This window comes from Apteryx rowi, unplaced genomic scaffold, assembly GCF_003343035.1.
Source record: "Apteryx rowi isolate R43461 unplaced genomic scaffold, aptRow1 scaffold_32, whole genome shotgun sequence".
Classification (NCBI taxonomy): Eukaryota; Metazoa; Chordata; class Aves; order Apterygiformes; family Apterygidae; genus Apteryx; species Apteryx rowi.
Window position 1 is genome coordinate 58,653 of NW_020449641.1, and position 25,359 is coordinate 84,011.

A 25,359-nucleotide genomic window follows, 5' to 3' on the forward strand; every position below is an offset into this window, starting at 1 on the left:
AGTAGATTCATCATATAATCAACAGTTTTCAACCTAACATCAAATATCTCATAAAAGATACCTTACTGCTTTTAGAAGCCAAGCTCTTTTATTTCATGAAATACAATCAGTCCACATAGGAATAAATGCAAAGGTTTGCATTATGAAATTCTGCAATATTGATGTTTTCTTTTAAATAGAAGTGACACTCACCATGATTAAACTCAACATTCAACTTCCTCCACATTCTCCAGGACAACACTCAGTAGTACGTACTACTTTCCAAATGAAATTCTTACGCAGAAGGCTATGCCCCAGTATCATAAAAATATTAAGTGACATTTGGCTGTGAATCATCCATGTGTACAAATCCACAATTTTGAACATGATTATACAAGCAGTTTAGATATCTGTTGAAAACATATGATGTTTGGTAGAAAGCTATATATTTAGACCATAATCCATTGCTACTGAGTGTTCCAATAAACACATTATGCAGAGCATTGTTGAGCTTTTTACAGACAGAACAGATAGGACACAGTCAAATAATTCCTGAGCTGACAAGAGAAAAATAATCAACAGAAATTAATATAGCTGTGATATGTGCCCTGGTTAATATGCCCTTTAAAATGGGTATGAGGTGCTTAATAAAAGAAGACTCTGCTCAGATCAGTTTTCTTGTTTTCCCTGCCACTGACTGAATTTTAAAGGTCTCTGCCAAAATACTTGAGTATTTATTTTTTAATCACCTTGAAGACAAGATTTAGGATTTTCTGGTAACCCCGTAGTTACGACCATTCAGACAAAGGACTCAATACGCCTTAGAATCACTCTTGTTTATTTTTACAATTCATTGGCCTGGATTTTTATTGTATAAAATACAAAAGATTATAGCCTTACAAACAATAATAAAATCTATATCTTAAATTACAATTTTACCAGTAAGCATGGAAAAGAATTATTTATAAAACTTTGTATCCACAAACTTTCCAGTGCTTTGAGTACCATTATCCTCATTACATAGAGGGAAACGAAGGCAAACATCCATTAAGTGACTTGCCTGAAGGCCTGGTGAGTCAGCGGCTGAAATGAGAATACCATCCTGCTCTCCTGCTTTCCGCTCCCTATGTCCTAATCGTTAATTCAGCATGAATTCAGGCTCCATGATGCTGTCTCATGGAAGTCATAGTTTGAAACACTAACGCCCTCGTTCTTTCCTATAGGCTATCATTTGTGGCTAAACTACATATCCCATGATCCAGTCCCCTCTCTCCTCTCGCAGTGTCAGACTATATCATTACAGTCAGAATCACTTCAGATTCATTGTTTCTATAGTATCTATGAGTCTTGTATCAGAACTGCAGCATTATTTGCAAAGGAATATTGATAACTAATAGCTGGCAGAGATTGTCCTTTTAGCTCAAGTACTAGAATATCACAATTTACCCATGGTTTTCTTCCTCACTTTACCACTGGCTGTACTGCATTCAACAATTTAGTTACTGCTATTTTATTCTCATACGCCTCTTTTCAATCACATTTATAACACAAGGAAATGTTTCACATCTCACATTTGTAATAGAGAGAAATTTTCTGAATATTTTGTAAATTAAACTTCTGGATTACAAGAAGAATCTATCTTTAACAGTTCTTTGTGCATCTCTAACAGTTCAGTCAAGTTGCACTGCAGCACAACATTTCAAATGTTCAAATTCTGACAGTGACTGACTGCTGCAAGAGATTTGCTAAGGGCATAAATTCTGAAATAATCAAAACCGCTACCTGAAAGCTCAAAATTCTCTCTCGGGGGAAACTTACAGAGGGAGAAAAAATTAACAGCTAATTTTCAGAAGTCAGAGAAAACTTCTAAAACTGACAAAATGTTTGTCCCCCTTCATTCCCAACCCAGACATTTTGTCAGCTTCCAAGGAACACGCTCTTTTCCATTGGTTGCATGGAGCAAGCTGTGCAGATTTAGTGGGCAGAGAACCCCCTACTATGCGGTTCAGTGTTTTGCTACAGATTCAGCGTACATACTATGATAGATTTAGGAAGACAACAATGCCAAGTAGAAAAAACAAATTTTAAATGCCAAACTGTTGTCTGTCTTCAGCACTGACTTCATATTTTGGATGCAGATCCAATATTTAGATAAAGCAAGCCATTAAACTTACCTGCAGTGAAATGGACTATGACTGGCTAGGTTAGTGCTTCCTAATTGTGATCTGCAGATTGTGGTCTGCAAGATATCAGAAGATGATATGCAAAATAGCTGCTTGAAGCCCTCTCATACATAAACATTTTCACATAAGCAACCAAGGAAAGAACAAAATGGAGAAAAATGAAAACAAACATTCAAAGTTAAGCTTAATTTTTATTTGGTTGTGAATAAAAATCACTGTGGCAACACTCTACAAGGTGATCCCGGGGTTGTACTTTTTTTTGTTAGGTGGCCACTGGACTATAAGAAAAGTTGAAAAGTTTTACTCTATTTTTAATATACAGACCATACAGACCCATTATATTTTTACACTTTTTGTCTGCATTGCAGGCAAGGTTGCACAGTTACAGAATCAGATTAGAGAATTCCCCATGACATTGTATATTGATTCTGAAATAGGATTTCAGAGAAGTATACAGATCCATTTGCACAGATGTATCTACACGATTGGGATCACTGTAGCATCTATATCTTTTCCTGTCTGCAGTATAAACCATGCTACAAAACCTCCTAAGGTCTTAAATCAGTGTACCAAAAGTTCATATGACAAGCAGAACTTCACAATAATGAAAAGATTTTGCAAGTTAGTAACAATTAAAGCATGCGTTTTTCCTTCCCTTTTCCTGTATTTTTGAGGTGCTTTTTGAACAAGTTAAAATAAATTTATGATAAACAATCAATATGCTGTGTCTGACTAATATTACCTTTGCATATCAAAAAAAAGGCCCCTTTTCCCTTCTGCAAGATTGCAGATACAAAAGAAACAGTAACTATTCTTAGTCATATTTCATGTTGTTATAAAGACATGGTATAATTCATTCCGGCCAATAAACAACATATTGGAAGATGAATAATATGAAAAAAATAATGTGAATCTTGAAGTCGGTCTCTTATTTTGGCACACATTTTAATCATTAAATAAGATTATTGTTCTTCTGTGCTACTACTTCGTCTTTAAAGATCAAGTGCTCTTTTTGGAAAACAGTCATGTTCCAACTTTGATTAGTGTAGCAAATGCAAATATGCATTTTTAGAATGCTTTTTATCAGATATTTCAAAGTATTTTAAAATAATTGCTGAAATACAGATTTTTCACTACTAGCTGAGGTAAATGGGAAAATAGAAGCACCAAAAGACAGTGACTTAGAGGGATCACGGGCTAAGGAACTACTCTGAATTCCTTATTCAAGCAAAATGACAAGCCACAAACAGGAATTTTGCCTGAGAAACGAATTCATAAAATAGTTGTCATCTTTCAGATCTCTCTTCAATCAATGTTCTCACATCTCAGAGAAAAAAAAAAGCAGCTGTGAATGAAAAAGTAGGCAAAAGGACCCCTCACCCTCTGTAAATTACAGTCCTTACAGAGGTCAACATCATTTTCCAGTCCAATACCTTTACACAGGCAAACATAACTATTCAATAACAATCATGTAGGTCCATTAGTTATATACACATGATTTCAGGATACTGATATCCAGTATTTCAGCAAAGTTAGCCCAATTTACAGTCATACTATTCAGGGATTGCAGAGGAAACCATTCCCCAATCCACTCTACAAAACAGTTTGCTGAAAACATGAAGACACCTTCTCCTTAGAAAAAATCAGCAAAGTAGAAAAAGTAAAATGTACCTTCCTTGAATCTTATTTTGACTCAGACTCTTCATCCACAAATTCAACTAGAGGAGCATGTCTGTTGGCTTGGGCACCTTCTTGGAAATTAACCTTTTTTATCACTCCTGCCTTTGGAGTCCTTATGGTATGCTGCATATGAACAGATCAATAGTGAACCAACAGAATATTTGTACAGTCCTCTTTTTTTTTTTCCTACAGTAAATGCTAATATTACCTTTTGGTGCAATTAAAACAAAACACACTTAATCACTTCCTCCAACACATGTATATTTATTTTAAGCCTTCTAAAAATGCTACCCTTGTCCTTTTTCAAATTATATTTCCTGATCAATATTTATTTTTATAAATATACTGGGGACAAAAATGCTATTTAATGATACATTTTGAAGCATGAATGTTATTTTACTTCACTGATACTTTTGTTAATGTACTAGATATCAGCCAAAAACAATACAGTTTCAGTCCAATATGTTAATCATATAACAGATCTGTTCCCTTAAGAGAAATCTGCACATTTACTACAGACATTTTTGTCTGCTGGCCAAGAGGAATCTTTTTCAAACAGATTTAGGCAAAATCCAGTTGAAATACAAATACAGCTATTAGTGACACTGAAGGAATAGTATGTTTACACTCTAATGTCCAAACTGGCCTACTTGTTATTACATCAGGTCAGTTTTCCATCAAAGTTTTGTTTCTAGATAATTTTCTAGAGGGTTACTTTAACATCAAAACATTTAATAACAGATACTAATTGCTCATATCTTAGCAAGGATTCATTTAAATAAGAAACTGTTTTTGAAATTTTACATTTTATATTTAAAATAGCACTGAAAAAACCCTGTGAACCACACAGGTAACGTCAGTCTGAGACATCAGCTGGAGAGGCACAAACATTTACCACACAATCTCAAATAATTTGGAATTCTTTTCTTAGTGCACAGATATTGGATTTCATGTAACTTTAGTTTAATTTATAAAAGACCATGATAGGGAAAAGCATATTTTCTCAACAACCATAATTCTACTACCGCAAATTGAGTTGTAAAATAAATGAATAAACCCAAACCCAATCAGTACGGGCTACAGAAACTATACCAAACAATTTTAGCCAATGTCAAGCAACGTAACAGATGATATAATGGCCAAAATGCTATTCCACTGAATGCCACGGGGTCAATTACAAAGCATCTTTAGTTTACTCTTGGTAAAACTTTATGTAAATAATAATCAACACATTATAAACAAGAAAATCCTGGGCATATTTACAGAGTCACCATTAGCTAAGTTTCTGCATGAAGTAACTGCAGGCATTAAAATAATATGTTTATAGCACAGAGAGAAACCAAGAAATATGCCTAAGCGGTGTTAGAAAAAAGAAAGGATTATTAGCTCCTTGGGAGGGAACAGAAGGATTTGCAAAGCTAGCCAAATGAATGTTAAAACATCTGAAGAACAGCACAGATTATACAAACATCCTTTATTAATAAAGTAACAGCAAATGTAATCCTCTAAAATCTAGTCAGACCCAACATTCGTTTCACAGCATACAAAGCAATACTGACAGCTATTCAAGCCAGAATCTGCACCAAACTTCGATTCCACTGAAACTGATTGAAGTATCACCATATTTTTATTTTCTCTGTAATTAAAATCTTTTATATGTCACTCACCTCCATTTTCATAGCTATCATAACCATTAGAGGGTCTCCAATCTGAACCTTATCCCCTGCTTTCACGAACACCTACGAAGGCAAGCAAAAACAGGGGGAAAATCATGTATGTCTGTACCATTAAAAATCATCATATGGATCTTTATTAGCACAAGAGGCAAAGGTCTCTGGTTGGATCTACTGAGTGACTGTGGTTTTGCAAAACCTCATAATCACTTTATTATGTTGAGTTGGGTATCTGAGTTTCCTAGATAATACTCAGGGGGAGGCAGAGGCTGTAGAAAAAGGTTCAGTAACAGCTAGCAAAATGAGCAGGAAGCCATTTATGTATCAAAGACAAAACACTAAAAGACAAGGTATATCCCAGCCTTTCTGGCTTAAGAGCTTCTATTTTGAGAGAGAAAGTCCAGAACCTCTTCCTGGAGTCAGTCACTAAAGTTGATTTTAAAACAGAGAAAAGATTGCTGGAGACATTTATTATTTCTGCAGTAACCCTGAGTTAGGGCGTTCACTCAGGATGTAGGAGATCTACATTCAACGTATTCCTCCCTCTGAAAGAGTTCACGCTCTTTTATCTCTAGGACAATTCTCAAACCACCAAACTATCCTGGAAATCTCCCTTCTGTTGAAATTTTTCCACAGTATGGAAAAATGCACAACACTTGCTGAGCTAAAGGAAAAGAAAATTAACAAGAGGGAATATGACTGCTGAACTGAGTATTGGAAGTGCATTATCTGGAAAGTGAAAAAGGGGACCCTGGGTTTTGGTTCCCATTTAACAGATTGTTTTATGCATCTTAAACTAAACTACCACTGGATTGAGACTGCCCAGAAGCTGAATTTAAGGCACGTTTGGACCATGTATTTATATGCCTAAATTCCATTTATATCCCTCTTTATACTTCTGGGCCTTTCTTCTCTGAAACAACAAAACAGAGCTGAACAGAAAAGGCATTTCTGAGCTTAACATTTTTTGGCAGGTGCACTCGTCATCTCATTCTTCTGGTTGGATGACGTGGGTCAAACAGCCTGTATAACACTTCAGGGACCTTTGGCTTAGAAAGTAATTACAATGAAGAAACAAATTTATTCAAATGGTAGGATTAGTTAAATACTCAGATTTTTCTGAGCTCTCGGAAAGGATACTAGATGCCTGAAACACTCTTGCACGGCTACTGAAAAGCAGACTAAACGGGGATTTTTTCAGTTGGGAGGAGCCACACACAACTGACATGTTTAGCCCTGACTCTTTCCTGGCAATACAGCACCTGTGTTGGAAGACTGGACTTGGGTATATGTCGGAGAATTCATTTTCCTACTCATATCATTATAATTACCTTTTCAATTGTGCCAGTCATGGGTGCTACGGCACCACCTTGCATTCCCACTGAACTCACCGCAGATAAGTACTTGGGGACAGGAAGGCCAATCTGAGTGCTACCTTCCTACAAAAAAAAAAAAAAAAAAAAAAAAAAAAAAAAAAAAAAAAAAAAAAAAAAAAAAAAAGAAAAAAAAAAGAAAAAGAAAAAAGAAAAAAGAAGATGCCTGAATTAACAACATGAAATAATATCACTAATACACACACTGACATACACGGACAGAACAGGCCCAGCTTTATGCAGAGGCAAACAAGTCAGTTGTCTAAGGTGGCAGACTACGGGGGCCAGGGCAGCAAAAGGACTGTGGGCACGCTGACTTCCTTGCCAGTGTCAAAGTCCTCAAAAGCTAGGTCTGCTGCTGCTGAAGTATCAGCGAGAAAGCAACTTCCCCTGTGGAAAAAGGAGGATCCACATGGATCTTTGTTCCAAACCCACACCTTCCCTATCCACATGGCAACAATACAGAAGGTTTTAGAAAACGAGTAAAGGCTGTTTGCCCAAGGAAAGGGTGGGCAGGCAGCTGCAGTAAGTGGGGACGAGACCAGCATCTTCATCACCAACCACTGTCAATATGGAGAATGTTCCATAATCCACAGTAAAATGGATTCAGTGCTAAGCTTAGGGAGAAATTCTCATTCTTCCAAAATCCCCTAATTCCTCTCAGAGTTGCTACCCAGAGCTCCTGGAGACTCATTCTCCCCCACCTCCTACCCTAAGGCTCCTGTGATTTATTCCAGATCCCTCACCTCAGACTCCACTTTGATACCACAGGAAAACTGAACTTTGCTATTCCAGCATGAGTTATTTTGCCTCATCATTGGAGCAGCAAAGTTTTCACTGCCTGCTGCTGAAAGTCTTAAGTGGCTCAGAGATAGAGGTTAATTATTAAAATTAAATACAGAATAATTTATTTACTTATTTATATTTTAGATTATATATATTATTGAGTTACTTTAAGCCCCTGTAATTTTTTTACTGCAATAAAAAATTACCAGCTTAATCATGCAAATTAGGGTACCTCCTCTTTCAAATGTCATTACTAACGCAATGCAGATAATACCACAGTAACTTGTAATTCCAATTTTCTAATATTAGCTGAAGTTACCCTCCTTCAGACTCATCTTGATTTCTCTCTTATCATTTAATTTTAAAAATGAAATATACCGAAATAAAAGTATCAGCGTTACAAGCATCTTCAAATACTTTTCAATTGCAAATTATTGCTACTATTCTAAGACAACCTCAGATATGTGACCATTTTAATATGGGGGGGTCCCCCCAACAATATTAGCTATAACTCCTTTGATTCAGATAATTGCATTTTATCATTGCACAGGTAATCACTCACTCACAGATCATAAGCAACAACCTCTAATTATAGTTATAAATCCAACAACATTATGCACCACTATAAAAAAATATGATTCTTGAAATTATGATTCTTTTACACTCCCTTGCAATTTGTATTGTTCATTTAGACTGGTAAAACTATGCTTAGCTGGGATTTTACACTTGTGATAATAAAAAAAGGATCTTTACCGGAGTGAAGAGATAAATGGTGTTGTCCAAAATGACCAATTTGGACTTACAAACTGTTCCGTTTACTGAAGACCTCAAGTAAACAGAATCACCTTCATTGAAGATATCTCCAGAAATCAGGAACGTTTTATCTTTAATCTGAAAATTAAAAGCTTTTGTAAGGACAAAGCCTAACCCTTCATGAAGTGTAATACAATAAACCAGAAGTTAGGCTTTACAGTATACTCTCTCAACCTGTGATTCTTCATAGATAATTCTGGAATTAAAATTATAAAAAAAAAATCTTTCTAAATCTTACGTATCCTTTATTTTTCAAATAACAGAATGTGTTCAGTATCCAATGCAGTCAGATGAGAGGATCAGCTAATATGCTCTCGCAGGACAATTTTTTATCATAAACCATGCAATAGTACTCAGCAAAATACAAGGGTATGGTATTTCTCAAGAAGAAAAAAAATCAGAATAGCCTGTAAGTGATGCCACCAGGATCTAGTATTTTTAACTTGTCCTAATGTCTCGACTTTGCTCAAACTGAAATATCCATACTATTTACCTCACATGGTAAGTGAGGCAGGTTTCCACAATGCTTTCCAAAAGACAGGTAAGTTCCTCACTCCTGGAAGCTTATAATACAAACACTACAATATATTCAGTACACCTACAAAGGAGCAGAGGAGATCAGTAATGGAAGCAGGCAGTGTCAATTAGACACCAAAACAACAAAAGAAAGACCAAATAGGTTGTTTTTTGTAGGTAAGCTTTTCATCTAAGTCAGTTTAAATTGCACCTCTGCAGCAAATTCAGAATACAAGGACAGCAAGAATATCCAGTGCGTTACATTTAACTAATGCTTTTAGTTATAAGTTTGACATCACTGAGCATAGAATTAGAGACTTGCTAATCTTTAGGAATGCTACGTGTAGAGATTAAATTCAGTCTTTATTTATACAGTCACATATTACTTTTTCCACTGAACAAAGGCCTTATCGAGCGCACTGAATGGATACTGCTGCTCTGAAACTGATCCCTGAGAAAATATCCTTTGGTTTATCAGTGGGCTGAGCAGGGGTATAAGTCAGGTCAGTACCCTGGGCGGCACTGGGAGCGCTTGCTGGTTCCATGGCCCAGCAAGCTGCTCTAGGTGATGGGCCTCAAGGCAGGTTTTGTAGCACTCGCAAGGCACCTTCCTCCTCCTCTTTATCAGCTCCTGAAGCACACAGGATTCTGTGCTTCTCTCCATCTCATCTCAGCTCCCATTCTTCCTTCCTCCCTGGGAGTCTACATTCTCCCAAGCTGCACTTCCCCCTCCCCAGAAGGCCCCAACTTTACATTCCTTCCAGCCTCTTTTTCTTTTTTTGCTGACATTAACTATATGGGATAAACATAAAATGTAAAGCTCTCCAGCATTACATATATAATCAATACATTAAAATAACCTAGGAATTATTTGAGGGATGTGGATTATATGAGTATTCAGCAAAAATAGGGGTATAAGGGTCTGAGTTATCTGATATGCGGTTATACTCAGTATTTTTCCACTAAGCTCGTCTCTGTAGAGTCTAAGCACTTCACAAATATTGACTTATTCTCATAATGCCCATTTTCTGAATTTTAGAAACAAGAAATGGAAATGCAGAGAGATTAAGCATTCAATCATTTTGTGTGCCAAATTGAAGACATAATCCATTAGGAGATCCTATTTGACTCCAGGTGGTACACGGGATATATTCAATACTCAGCAAAACAGAACTCCTATAAGCCACACAGCTAGAGACTACCAGAAAAACAAAACAAAACAAACAAAAAAAGGCCCAACCCACCCTATATTTAAGTATCTTGACTAGTATCCTGTAGGCCCTCTATAGTGCAGAGAGGGAAGCCAATTCTACCAAGCAGCATTCAATTATTGAACCATAACACTCTACTGTTCTGATCATTCCTTATCACATTTGGTAAACAGTTTCCAATTTCTGTCATCAAAGAAAAAGTATTATCTTACAGACAGCGCTCCACAGAGCTTTTATTTATCCCACAGCAGGTTCATCTCATGCACAGAATAAAGCAGGAGTCCTGTGGAAAAAGTCTTTTTAAATGTTGATTTAAATCTAACCTCCAAGGTTTTATATAACCTCCAAGGTTTTATAAAAGCAAGTTTACAGAAGGGAAAACAGAGTCAGAACTTTAAACACCAGAAAAGCAAATGCTTTTCTTAGCCTTAGTTTCAGAAGCATTTTAGCAAATCTTCCACCCAATCCAGCATCCAGCACAGATAATTTCAGGCTAGACTATTAAAGTCTGCCACGCCTGCAAGTAAACCAAAAATAGAATCTTATACTGGTGATTAGCAAGCAACCTTAGTAACAGTTGATACCAACAGAAGTCTACCAGAAACTGACTCTACTTTTATCTAACAAAATATCTGGGGAAAAAAAAAGGATTTATACCTGCATGTTGTATGACCCTTCTTGATTGTAATTTACAGTTACATCCACAACTGTTCAATAAAACAAAATATATATATGTATAAGTAGATGTAATTACAGGACCTAGGGAATAACGACATATAAACAATATTCTGAATATCTTTTTTGATAAAAAGAGACCTCCCAATACTAAGACAAGAACAATTATTCTCAGATTAGCCTAGTGGACACTGCAGATTTGTGACAGCTAGTACTGACTTTTAGACCACATTTTTTCCAAAGCTGAACATCTGAAGTTATGCTCTGAAATCAATATTAAGTTATCTGGACAGAAAACAGATTCTTGATGGGAAAAAGTGCTGAACTTTTCCACATCAAAGAGAAGTCAAAAAAAAGCTGATGGCACTTCTAAAAACTCAACCACATTTAGATGATGAACATGATTACTGACATTTTCATTTGGTTTATACTTCCTCAAGACCTAAGGGCATGGATTTAATAAATAACCATGCAACTTTTCCTTCCCAGCTTAAATTGCATAAAACTCATATTGCTTCTATTTGCTATTTCTTAGCCTGAATTTTCATACATCAATTGAAATAACTTTGTCCATCAAGTATTTCCCTCCCCTCTCGCACTCTTAGTTATTCACTTACTGTTTTCCCCATCCAGAAGAGACAGTTTTCTAGAATACAATATATTTATTCTTCTACCACTGCTGGATGCAAATGGTGAGAATTTGTCTAAAACACAAAATATATGGACATGTTACTTTTGTTCTGTTTGGACAAAACACAACACTTAGGACTTACACCATAAAAGTCACAGTCCTATCCCTACCATTAGCATGGCAACAGGCTGCCTGGGAAGGTTGATGCCTTTTCCTTTGCTTGCTGTTTTTGAGAATGGAAAAGATATACAGCTATCAGATATTGCCCAATTAATTTATCCTCTCTTAAAGCAAGGGTATGGGCGGGCTTCCTGATGTATGGGATTCTCTCCAATCCCAGTTTTCCATGTTTCCAGGATAGTCAAAGCGGAAGAAGAAACAAAATTAACAAGGTTGTTGGCAGCATACATTAGATTTGTATGAAACTTTTGTTAACAGCAATCACATTCCCCATTGGTCTAGATATTAACACCTTATACTTTTAACCCTCACACACATCATTATAAGTATCCTCCTTTGAAGAGGCATGAACACTCAGACTTGGAAAAGAGTAACACAGAAACCTCTTTTAAATTTAGAGTCTTTCCATTTGTTTCAGTAAGTTATGAATCATATCCTTGTGATTTTTAGTATATTCAAAAATTACAGTATTAGAACTCAAGAATTTTCAGCTCCTGGAGTTCTGTTCACTCCATTAAACCCTACTGCCTCTCCCAGCCCTAGCTGAGTCATTTTTAATTCTGACGGCCTTGGATCAACTGTAGGAATAACCGTAACCAACAGTCCCTGTTTGTGCTTGAAGAGCAGAAGAGGACACAGTGACACAGATGAAGAACTTGGATCCCAAGATCTTTTGGATACTGACTCTCTATCAAGGGAAGTACTCTGTACATTACAGTGGTGATATATTCAGTATCTGTCTCTTAACAAGAATTGTAGTCTGCCCTGCCTGTGAATATCAGCCAGATGCTAGAACACAGAACCCTGAGCAAGAACAAAGTAAGACAAAGACAGAGTATACAAATTAAATAATGGTACATGAGCTCACCACACTGCCTCATCCACACACAAGCAAAACACAACAAAGGAAAATAAGAATGATCCTTACCACCTGACTGATCTCTAAAAGCATCTGTTACCATTTTCTCTTTCAGTATGAGTCCTAGAGCTGCCTGACACACAACTTCATGCGGGGTTGCCTTTTTGGCTGGAAACAGTTCATCGTGGTGTTGAGGAATGAAATTAGTGTGCACGTTTCCAGCCTCAAACTGCGGGTGTCCCGAGAGGCTCAGTAAGAAATCAATATTAGTGTTTAATCCTACAATCTGTCAAGAAAAAGAAGCATATTACCAAACTGAAATGAAGTTATGAATGAATACATGCATTTCTCTTCAACTGATACATGAATGAATCTTTCTTAAAAAAGCATCAGCAAAACACAGTTTACCAAGAAAATGTAATTAATTCAATTGGTATGTTTCATTACCTAAGAAGTCACTGCTCTTATTAAAAACAAACAAACAAAACAAACACTCCTTTCTCAGAAGAAGCACTAGCAATGGGAAGTGATTTAAGAAAAAATTCCTTTGGAAAATCCTGTTCTGAGTATTTAAAAGAATATTCCCAATATGCAAAGAACATGTTTCTAAAAAAAGCTAAAATAGTTTCAGAAACCAAACCTGATCTTTTAATAGTAACAAAGATGACTTTTATAAATTTACTAGATTCTATGTATTTCCTGTAGTTCTAAATATCTAATCAAAGAAAGAACAGGAAAATATAACTGGCTATTTTAGAGAAAGCAGTGAAACTGATTAACTGTACTGTGCTGCCAACATTTATTGACTGAAATACTAAAACAGAATTCCCTGCTTCCCCCCCCCCCCCCGAGTTATCTCTTTCACTTGCAGTAATCTTAAATTTTAGCTAAAAAAATAGCGGGCCAAACATTTTCACCAACTCAGTCATCCTTATGTTGTTGATTTAAAAATAAATTACATAGTGAATAATATTTAGTTTGACATCAAGTCAAACCTTCTGAATTCTGGTTTTGAAAACAGATACAGTACCTGTAATTTTCATGGGGGAAAAGGGACACTTCTTAACAATAACTGATAGCATTAAAAATTCTCCGTCTTTCTTTACCACATGTATATTCTAAAATCTAATCCTTCTGAACACCAGAAATTATAACCACACAGTCTGACATGAGTTCCACGTGCAAACTCCTTTAACTTTGAGAAAGCTCAGACTATTGTTTAATATTTCGACATTTAAAATTACTGCTTTACAAAGTTCCAGTCGCAATTTAAGATGTGGCAAATTTAAGAAAAATCCAGGTGTAAAACAGAACTTCACTCATCTCTACTCACTCCACTGATGAAAATGGTTTGCATATTAGGAAAAATATAGCCTCAGCAAACGAGAAATGAATCCACAGTTGTAGTGACAACACAGGCCTCCTCTCTGAAACCACTTTTGCTTTATTGTAGTATTTTATTAGTTTGTTGTTAGTTCAAGATGTAATGGATTTGAAATCATACTGGGTTCCTTCTACTTACATTATATTGGTGCAAACTGTATCGCAACTTTCTCAGTGCTGCTTGACGATCCTCAGCCCAAACAACTAACTTTGCAATCATTGGATCATAATGGACAGAAACCTCATCACCTAAAACATAAAAAGAAAATTTCTAAGACATGTATCTTCTGAAAGTTGGTACACATAGCATCGCTCAGCATATGGCAGTAAATTCTGTTGCAATTAACAGCCAGGTCTCTGCATGTCCTTAAAGAAAATTCATCTTGCACTTGTGACCCAGCATTTCGATTCTAAGACCAATCTCAGTATAGACTTTTACAGAGAAAAAATTACTGAAATTTGAGTACTTTGTCACAATCAAAATTGCAGGACTGGTAAACTATGATGGGAATATAATCAGCATAACCAATGGACAATCTGGATAGAAAGAGGTAAATAAAATATTCAGTGATTGACCAAAGTACATGAAAAATCATAAGGAAGAATAATTCTGTAGAAATTTGTATTTATGACAACATCCTGTGGGGCAAACTGTTATTTATGCCAAAGAAGGAAATGCTTAAAAAGAAAAACTTTTGACATTAAATATTTTCAATTACACTGCTGTCCTCAATTTTACCTTGTCTAACTCCAGTCTCTATCCTGGTGAAACTATCAGGTGGTGGGGTGGATAAGTGCAACAGTGGTCCAGCCCCTGGCATAAAGTTATTGTTAGGGTCTTCAGCATATATCCTCGCTTCAAATGCGTGGCCTCGGAGCAGAATCTCCTCCTGCATTAGAGGAACCTTCTCTCCTGCTGCAACCTGAAAACAGTATTTTTTTCTTTAATGCAGGATCAATATTTTCCATTTGGATACAAACACTTGGGTATTATATACACATTCCCTTCCCCTCTCTGTCCTCAAATACCACACACAACATATATAAAGATACATGTGTATGTGTACATTTACATACACACACACATTTCCGGAGACAGGCACACCATACTGTTTACTACTATTTAGCAGAAGAAACAACTGCAAACTTTATAAAACACAGCAATTCAAAGAATAAAAAGAATATCAAATCAGACAACATGATTGTCTTGGTACCTGAATCAATGCAATCAAGAAGCAGTAGTTAGACTGCAACACTATGCTTGAACAAAATGAACAATTTCAAGACCACTTTGTCTTATGTTTTGGAACAGCAATCATTCAGAGATAGAAGAGCTGCAAACTCAAGCAAGAAAAACCTATGGCTTTGTAACAAAATTAAGATTGTTTCTAGGTAAAACAACAGTTTCCTAGCAATTGTCTTTATTCCCTATGTCAAAGAAGTGGTTTGTGCAAGCACTGACTTTCTGTATAAGAACTCTAGAGACTCAGTTCACAAGAAAGAAATCAGCTATTGTATTTAAGATATTAGAATTTGTGACAGCAATCTGAATTCTAGGGCAGTACACTCTCTTGTTATCTAAGAGCAATATTTAACAAGGAGTGTCAACATATCATAGAAGATTTAAAGATCTTTTAGACATGAACAGCTAGAAAGCACATTAAGAAAAAGCTAGGAGAAAGAAGTGGTAAGTCATAAACAACTAATTCTGAAGTTACTCCTTCCTTTTTTCTGAGAGTCACCTGCCAAAGGATTTTGGATTATTACTGTAAAACTGACCTTCTAGTATTTCACACAGCTAAAGCATATGGAAAATATTTTAATTTCTTTGTACTGATTTTATTAAAAATAATTAAATGTTTAAGTAAAAGCCTGATCAACGATGTTGTTGATTATTTCATGTACTCTGGGATCTGTACAGATTTAAGGGAAAGTTTCTCAAATGGGATTTCTAACAATTCAAGGAGTTTTAATAGGTAAGTAATAATCATTTTATTCCTCAAAGGAATTCAGATTACAAATACAAAAATATGACTAACAACACACCAGTTGGAGATTAAAAAAGATGACTTTTAGGAACAAAATAATAAGAAGCCTGCTGCAATTAAGCACAGAGAGGAGATCTTTTACTAAGAAGCAACATAATTCCCATCTACACAAGGAAATACAAGCTCTCACTGAACATTAGTAGCAAAATTCCATTCTTTTTTGAAGCAGCAGGAGTTTTCCATACGCTGCCTTCTGCCACTGGACTGTGGATTTCAACACAGACAGCAGAATATAACTTCTCAAAGACAAAGTAGTACTACACAGGTTCACAAAAATCATCTCTCAGAGGATTGATAAAGACAGCCTTTTCTACATATTATGACTCATAATAAGCCACATGTCACGACCTTCGAACCTTTCCACATTCTTTCTCTTTCTTCCAGTATTGTTTGAACCCTGCTCCAACTCAGCACTCATCAATGCTCAACTTCCATTCCCAGATCAGCAATCCACAAGCTCTTCCTGTGCTTTTGCCAGTTCAGTTTTCTTTTCTGGTTACACTAAACACTCCGCCACCCTATCTACTTAAGCTCACTATGTGCTGTACTCATCGTTTCTAGATTTATCTAACCAGAATTGGTTTTTTAATTTCTAGTTCCCTGAGGTCTGAAACTTCCTGTTATCCTTCAGACATGTGAGTAAACTCTGTGCATATTGGGTGTGTGAGGAAATAGCCTGTTTCCAGTGCACACAACTATACATTTATTTTGGAATGCTAATATACTGGTAGAACACCAAACACATGCTCCTGCGAAGAGTTTTTCTCCTCTGGTCTGATCCAGGAATTTATTTTTGGGCCAGAGATATACTACACATTTAAATTAGAGATAACAAAAAAATTGTTCAGAATGGCAAGGAGAAAATCAGGATCCTACTCCTCCCACTTCCCACATTCTCTATAACCTGGATAAACATATGGAAAACAAATTTTTCCTCCTCACAAACAGAGGAAGTCTCTGTTGGAATTCAGAGCATCTCCGTAATACTCCTCAATCAAACAGGGTAAGAAGATTTTCCTGTGGAGCAATGGAAACTGTACCCGGTTAGTTGAATGGGAGATAAGCACCTGAAAATAAATCTGGTCTCCCATAGACAGTATCAAAGAATACTACTCACCAGAGAAGAGGGATTCTACATGTAAAATTAATTACCACTTACCCTAAGCTGCCATTCCACCAAGTCTGTTCCAGTGATCATCTCCGTAACTGGGTGCTCCACTTGCAGTCTGGTATTCATCTCCATGAAGTAAAAATTATGTTGGGAATCCATAATAAATTCCACTGTTCCTGAAGTATTTAATAAGAGGAAACAAGGTTTTTTGGGGAGAAGGACATAAGACACTTAGTGATTTGTAGTTTTGAAAGATGCTTGCACAGAACTAGAGAGCTGTGTTAATGCATCAAGCAGTAGGTCTAAAACAGCTAACTGTCAGAAATCATGGAATCGGATGTTAGTACAACATTATTTCTAAAACAGATACACTGAATTTCATTACATTCTATGCAAATTATCTTAAAGGGTTACACAACTGAGATCTAAAAACAGAAGGGTTGTTTCCTTGCACGTTTACATATTCTGTGCTGTTGAACAACCATTCTCCCCTAGAGTAACAGCTGAATTTCAGTAGAGCTGTAAAAAGTGCTTCAAGACCATTAAAAATACTTAAATGCTATACGTATTTAAAATACATATCCAAAGAAAACAGTAAGAAAAAAAAAAAAAGAAGTAACAAATAATTATAGCAGCGAGGGGGTTTTTTGTTTTTGTTTTTTTTTAATCTGGGGAATACCGTGGACTTCACAGATGAAGTATTTAAAATGTCTTTCCTCTGAACATCATGTTTTATTCTTTGTAGGAAAGAGAAATGATTTTGCTTTGCTTTGCTCAAACTTATTTGCATTCATAATATTCACTTTCCAATAAAAATCTAGTTGATTCAATGATCTGTTCTAAAAATATTTTCTTTATATTCATCTGTTGAGCTCAGACCAGGTATGCTAGTTTAAATTTTGCCATTAAATCAGAATAAACTATGCAATTACTCACTTAAGCCTCAAAAAATTCTGGAATATGTGTCATATTCTAGAACAACCACATGCCATTTGCCTTGAGCCTCAAAGTCTTATTAAGCTAAGAGGATGGCTCTGGAACAGCCATACCTCCAGACTTACCTGCTCCCACATAATTCACTGCTTTAGCTGCTTTGACAGCAGCTTCTCCAAGTCTCTTTCGAACTTCAGGATTAATTCCTGGCTGAAAATATAATAATTACAAAAGATTACAAATTATTTCAAATTTTAGTGATAGCAGACTTACTACAAATATGAGTATTTTGTGATGTTTAGAAACTGTAGTAAAATCCTTATCAATATCATGTTTGAAATCTACATAATTTTTCTGACAATCATTTTCCTAAATGAAGACATTATTTTTAGTTAGAACATTTTCTGGAACAAAATTAAAACAGCTACTGAGATTTATAAATCAAGTAATAAATGCCACTAGATAAATCAGATGGGGGTAAGCAATAAATCTAAAAATATGTCAGTTTTTAAAAAAGACTGTAAGAACTTTCTGCTTACCCCTGGTGCCTCTTCAATGATTTTCTGATGTCTTCTTTGCACGCTGCAGTCTCTTTCAAACAAGTAGACTGCATTGCCATGCTGGTCACCAAATACTTGGACTTCAACATGCCTGTTTCATAATAACAAATGTATCAATGTATTTCAGAGGATCACTGAAGCCCCAATTCTGTGACTGACTTCACCCAGAGTTTTAAATTTGCACACAGTCCTGTAAGACTTCAATAGGATTTCTTATGGGTTTAAGTATCTGCCTTCGAACAGTCAAAAATGTAGAAATGAGGTTACTAACACCAATCGGCAGGATTTCAACTGTATTAGACTCCCTAAATCTTCTAAATGAAGTAGGATTCTAAACTCCGATCACTGTAGTGAAACATCATGGGTCAAAAATAAACAAACTAGACACATGTTTAAAGGCTGTTACCTCTCTATTAGTTATTTCATTATAATACAAGTAAAAAGTTGCTATTATTTGGTCATGACTGATGATATTTTCTTCCATAATTTACTGTAAGTGTAGAAATTCACAAGAGGCAGCATTTCATTTATTTCAACATACTATTTCAGAAGACAACTACTAGGTGGCAGAAGTTCTTTCTATATATAAGATTAACAATAATTTGTCACTATTCAGATAATCTGATTGCTGGTGAAAGAAATTCTCCAAGAAATTGGTGAGATTTTCCCATGCCCGATTGTCAGCATAAGCAGGTCCCTAGTTTCAGTCTAATGAATGGTCTCTTTAAAGTGATACTGCAAGAAAGACAGGTGGAAAAAAATATCAGACAGACCTATGCCAAAAGACTATCACTTCTGTTTAATATATCAAGATAGAGGAAAAATCTACTAAATAGTTTAGGACATTTGAAGGCACCATGACCTACTGATTCACAGGTGTGTAATTAAAGCATTATAAAGTGATTCTTTCTGCATAGAAAGTAAATTTGGAAGGTTTACCAAGCAGGAACGTTGATGTCATAACCTAACACAGTACAAAATACTTGGAACATACTCTATAGCAACATCATTAAATGTTACTGCCATGTTTCCAGAACACTTGTATTTTAATTCTAATCATTCAAAACAAAGTCACTATAATAAATTCAATATCTCATAGAATAAGCAATTCTTATTCATTAATATATGCCACAATGCAATTAAAACATATAAGAATCATTTTCATCCTTCTTTTGAAATATCTATTTTTAATTAAACAATATAATAATAAACATTACACCATTTATAGAAAAATATCTATTTCTCACCTTGGATTGTCTACAAATTTCTCTATCAGCATTGCATCATCATTGAAAGACTTCTTTGCTTCTCTCCTAGCTGATTCTAGCTGGTCCAGAAACTCCTTTGCTGAATGAGCAATTCTCATGCCCTGCAGAACAAAAAATAAGATCTAAATCCCTAACAATATGGTACACAATAAAAATCCCTGTTGCATGCAAACAGGTGTGTGATAAAACAGGAGATGTGCTTAACAATAACATATTTCCCTTCTTTCTTAACCATTAGCAAAATCGCATATCAACTTCCAACAAGATAATCCTATTAAGTCCCACTGAAAGTGCCATTAAAACTACAATAAAAGGTTATTGTGATTCCATTGATACAGCTGAGTAAAAAATTCAATATGATTCTTGAACCTCATAGAAATTTTCCAAGACCAGCAAAGAAAAACTGATTTCCTTACAAAATAAACATACCTATTTGGGAAATAACCAGAATTCTCTACCATGTCATTTTTATACAAACTTATATCAGAGTAAAATCAGATTTAGACAGGGAATTCACCATACATTAAAAGGTGTCTAGAAACTGGTTATTTAACTAAATTAGTTACTGATTAGTTAATAATTTCTTATGCAACATTTACTACTGCTAATGAAAAAGTCACAACAGAAGCTATCATTAAGTAACTACTTAAACTCACTTAATTTCACCCAAATAAATCTATAGGACAAATTTTCTGCTTATGTAAATTACTGGAAATCCATTTAAGTAAACAATACTAGTTTATACCAGCTACATATTTGGCACTGGACTGCACAATAGATGAAATGAGATTTCAGAGTGCTGTACTGGTCATTATTTTATTAATAGTTTTATTTGTTATTATTTATTTTATTAATAATTAATTTTAACCAAAAGTAATTCTCCAGTTTCCTTGTTTTCAGAGATTTTTTTTACACTATTCAGTTAGTAGAAGCTGAGGCATAACAACTTTATACCATGTGATAAACAGATTTGCATTAGTTCCTTTACCTTTCCTCCACCTCCGCGAACAGCTTTAATCATTACTGGATATCCTATTCTTTTGGCATGGTCTTTCAGACATTCATCTGATTGATCTTCTCCATGATAACCTTCAACAACAGGAACGCCAGCAGCAGACATTATAGCTTTGGAAGTGCTTTGACAGAATAGTTTTATGTTTAGAATAACAATAATATTTTTCTTACTAAGCTCCAAATCTGCAAATGCTCCCATTGTTAATTGCTGTCATATAAGAAGTCCCACTGACTTCAAAGGAACTACTTACTAAGTGGGTTTGGTAGAATTTGACTGTAATTAGTTAAATGCTCTAGATAGGAATATCATTTCTCTAAACCCTCCAGGTAAAAGTTTTAGCCAATTCCAGCCTTACCATTCTTTCCCACCTTCTGGCCCACATTTATGGAGAAATCGAGAGGCCAAAACCTAACATTTTCAAATTACAACACTGCATCCTGCCAAAACTGTATTTAAAGTTGTGCAAAGGCAAAACTCTTCCTGTGATACAAACTGTATCTGGATTCACATCACACATAAAGCACCCAAACACATAGCAATAACATCAAATATGCATGTAAAACTAGTTAATTTACAGAGGTAATTTATCCTCACATTAGTAAGTGATAAAAAAATTAATTCTATGAAATTAGTATTACACAGTTCATGTTTTAGTAATAAGCTTATTTCCATATTCTTGATTTACACTTCATGCCCTGGAAACATTTCTTTGATCTAAGTAACTACGATCCTCTGTGATGAACAAAACCTATCAACACCATTTTACATCAGTCACAATAATCTCTGCTGCAGTATCTTCTCTTCCACTGTTCTTCTGATTCATTTGGGACCAATATGTAAGAGATCCAACCTGATTGATGAACCTTTATCCACATAACACTGCAAGGCCACAATCCAACTGGATAACTAGATTCAATTAGGTGTGTAATTACTAAAACCCTAGTAACTGAACAATCTTGATTGTTCCCATGTTTATAGGAAGCCCACAACCATAAATGTGGAGCTTATTCCTTTAAAGGATGCAATAAAAATAAATGACAATAAAAATTGAAGGAATAAAATAATTATGGAGAAAATGGTCATTTAGTAACAAAATTAGCTTTGCCAAACTGTAAATTATATAACCAAGCAACAAATCAGAAAACAGATACCTCTTAATACCCATATCTCTGATAGCAGATGAAGGCGGACCTATGAAGATGATTCCCTCTTGCTTGCACAACTCTGCAAACTCTGTGTTTTCTGAGAGGAAACCATAACCTGGATGAACGGCCTAAAATAGAATAAGGTTACCAGCCTATTTGTATATTAGTTTAGCTTAGAAAACCCTGAAACGTCACTAGAATGCTAGTGGAAACATGAAATGGAAATACGATGGGTAAAAATGAAGAAGATTTAAGGCCATGGTCTACTTACCTGTGCTGCTGAGACCCTGGCCACCTGCATTATTTTCTCCATGGCCAAGTAACTCTGCTGTGAGGGTGCTGGACCAATGCAGTATGCTTCATCTGCCTGTTACAGAAGAAAAACAGTACCACAGACCATTTATTAGACACTATATAGCAATTTTAAACTTCAATTTCTAAGCTCATTTTACTATTTAACCAACTGCTAACATGCAACAGTTTAAATCGTTGCCTCTCTTCATGTAGAGACTCTACTGGATGAACCAAACTCTGACTTTCTTCCTAAAAAATCAGTCCATCAGCTAACCCTCAAAGGCTACTCTGGAGTTTAGAAAATCAAACTTTTCTGCACTTTCTGTATTGTTGACAGGTATTAAGACAGAGACTAAGCACATTTTTCACTGACTCTAGGAAAACTTGATGGTAACTATAGAGAAAACAAACTGCATTAGTGCACTTCTTTTCTACTATTGAGAATGAATGCTAATAACAAACTGAAATGTTTGCAGAACCAATCACAAACTTTTAATGAATATACTTCACCATTGCTACATGCATGGAATTTCTGTCTGCTTCACTATAAACTGCTACAGACTTCACACCCATTTTCCTTGCTGTTCGCATCACTCTGCATGCAATTTCTCCTCGGTTTGCAATCAGGATCTTCTCTATGTTGTGACTTCCTGTTTAAAAGAATGAATTGGAGCATTTTTTAAAAATAAATATATCCTTAAATATATTCCTGGAAATAAAGCAAATTTTAGAATTCAGATTTCTTTTTCATCATTTGTAGTGTTTATTTTATGTGCATCTTTCAATAATGAAAAAAACACAAGCCTCACACAAAACCCTCTCCATGCTAGTCTTGGGAGCTTTTTGCTTAGAGTCACTATGCAGAAGCATGTTTAAATTAAGTCATTTGCTTTTTTCTGGAGTCCAAGAAATAAACTCTAATCCTAAAACACCACTGAAATATAAAATATGATGCACATATTTTAACTGTGTACTTTCTAGACTCACTGCAAAACAATTAAAAACCCTAAAAAGATCATAAGTTATTCTCATTTATGCAACAAACACTTATTCCCCACTGACACACAGTCACAAAGAAATAACAAGGAATAAAGGTATTTTATCTTTTTTTTTTAACAGTGACTTACAAGTTCTGTAAGTATTATGACAGCAATTAAACATGATAGAAATATAAGGATAAATGCATCACAGGCAAAACTGAAGAGGTTAAAACTAACCTACAAAATGGTAATATATCTCCGAATTATAAAATGTATCTTTTCAGAACATATGACAATAGGATTAGTTTAAATCACCTTACTAAGTATTACCTTATTTCACATATCATTTAAATACTACTACACTTAAAAACAGTTCTCACAAGAACATTATCACCTTTCTATCACAAAGGGTCTCAGTGGAAAACATCACAAAAATAAGTAATTTTCATGCAAGTTGAGTATGGCTAAATATGATAGAGGAAATTATTCAAAATCTTCCTTATGCGTTAAAGGTGACTTCTGTTAAGTCAGGTACAAACTACTATTTTGGAAAACTACATAAATATTGAGTATTTATTGAAAAGAAAGCTATAGCTTTTCCTAGAACCAATGATCTAAAACTAATTGTGAAAACAACCACATTGCACAAGCAATTAAACCTAAAAGCTAAAGAAGTTTCATACCTATTGTTGAAGCACATTTCACAAATCTTTGTCCTGGGTTCCATCGTCTGTATGATTATAAACACACAGAATTGTTACAAACCAGAGAGTATATTATGAAGGTGTAACTGAACTACTATTTTCAGGCAAAAGAAACACAGTACTAATACAGTTCTGAAGTATTTGATACAATTATAGGACACACCAGATACAACACAGAAGGTGTATCAAACTGTATCAAGCTTCTCCTTAAAAGGGTTTGCATTTTAGACATAATAGGAACAACAAATTGCCCCTTTTTTTCTCTGAGAAGCATTCAAATGGGAATACGCGCTTTTTTTTTTTTTATCTTTTAGTAGAGAGAACAGCCAACGCCTGACATTCTGACATTTATTACAGAGAAAGCAATTGCCTTCAAAGTATTCAGGAAAGAAGACAGGAAATCTGAGTGGAACAAACACAAAACAGAAAAGATTACACAGAATGTAGTAGCTGATTATATACAGAAAGGCTACAAGGTGAAAGGATGTAAAATATATTGAGAAAGAAGAGCTATGAAGAATTTTGGAAATCTGGAAAAGTTAAATGTCAAAAAAGACTAAAAAGTACTAAAGAAATCAGGTACAGAAAGCTAAGTGGCCAGAAGAAATTTTAAAAGTAACTTGAAACTGTTTTAATTAACATATAAATCAACTTCTGAACCTTGGCTCAAACCCAGTACTTCTTAAACTGTATGAGAGAAAAAGTTGCAAGACATCCTTGCACCAGCCAGGTGTCAACACCCCATGACCAAATCTCAAAAGTTCAGCTTCGATAATGAGGATAACATTTCCTAAACTGCTTTAGTCAAAATAAACGACTGCCTTGGTCACTAATACCTTCTGCACGGGATTAGACGCAGAGCTGAGGGGCTGTGGCTGCAGCGGGTAGTCGGTGATGGGCGTAAGATCCCGAGCACCCGGGACGGTTTATAGACTCTCTGCTCTTAACTATGCTTGGCGCAGGGTACTTTTCTGCTCTCTCTATCCACAGGGGATGCCGACAGGAATCCCACCCGTCACTTTACAAAACGCGCACATCTTTCCTGACCGGGCACACGCCGGCTCTACCACAGAAGAGCCAAGGGCTCGCTTACGTGCATGCCACCGCACGCACCGCTCCGCGCTCGGCCCGCCAGCCGCGCCCCCAGCACGACGGTGCCCTGCGGTGCTCGTGAGCGCTGCCCCCTCCCCGTCCCCCTCCAGCGCGCCGCCGAGCAACGGGGCCGGGCGGCGGCCCAGCGCAGCCGCTTCCCCCTTCCCTCGGGACAGCCGGGCTCCGGTTTAGGAGACCTCCCCCCGCGCCAGGCCCGGACGGCTGCCGTTAACCGCCGGCTGCCGTTAACCGCCGGTCGCGGCACGC

General features: G+C 35.9%; 1 protein-coding gene across 4 annotated transcripts; it reads right to left on the reverse strand.

Annotated features, from left to right (window-relative positions):
- MCCC1 (methylcrotonoyl-CoA carboxylase 1) lies at positions 1-24,932 on the reverse strand. Of its 4 annotated transcripts, none has more exons than XM_026070945.1 (19): positions 23,980-24,020; positions 22,827-22,966; positions 22,294-22,389; positions 22,029-22,150; positions 20,851-20,998; positions 19,842-19,963; positions 18,574-18,685; positions 18,163-18,244; positions 17,150-17,277; positions 14,682-14,865; positions 14,082-14,191; positions 12,629-12,845; positions 11,507-11,593; positions 10,872-10,921; positions 8,428-8,565; positions 6,847-6,954; positions 5,510-5,581; positions 3,834-3,965; positions 1-2,218 (listed from the first exon to the last, which is right to left on the reverse strand). In XM_026070945.1, the coding sequence occupies exons 2-18, from the start codon at positions 22,905-22,907 to the stop codon at positions 3,846-3,848; spliced, it is 1,977 nt and encodes a 658-aa protein (XP_025926730.1). In that variant the 5' UTR covers positions 22,908-22,966; positions 23,980-24,020; the 3' UTR covers positions 1-2,218; positions 3,834-3,845. The 4 variants fall into 4 exon arrangements, 3 of the variants coding, with proteins under 3 accessions (XP_025926730.1, XP_025926732.1, XP_025926731.1); XM_026070947.1 differs by lacking the exon at positions 1-2,218 and adding an exon at positions 24,837-24,932 and having other exon boundaries at positions 2,334-3,965; positions 23,980-24,026; XM_026070946.1 differs by lacking the exons at positions 1-2,218; positions 8,428-8,565 and having other exon boundaries at positions 2,334-3,965.
- Positions 24,933-25,359: the final 427 nt, after the last annotated feature.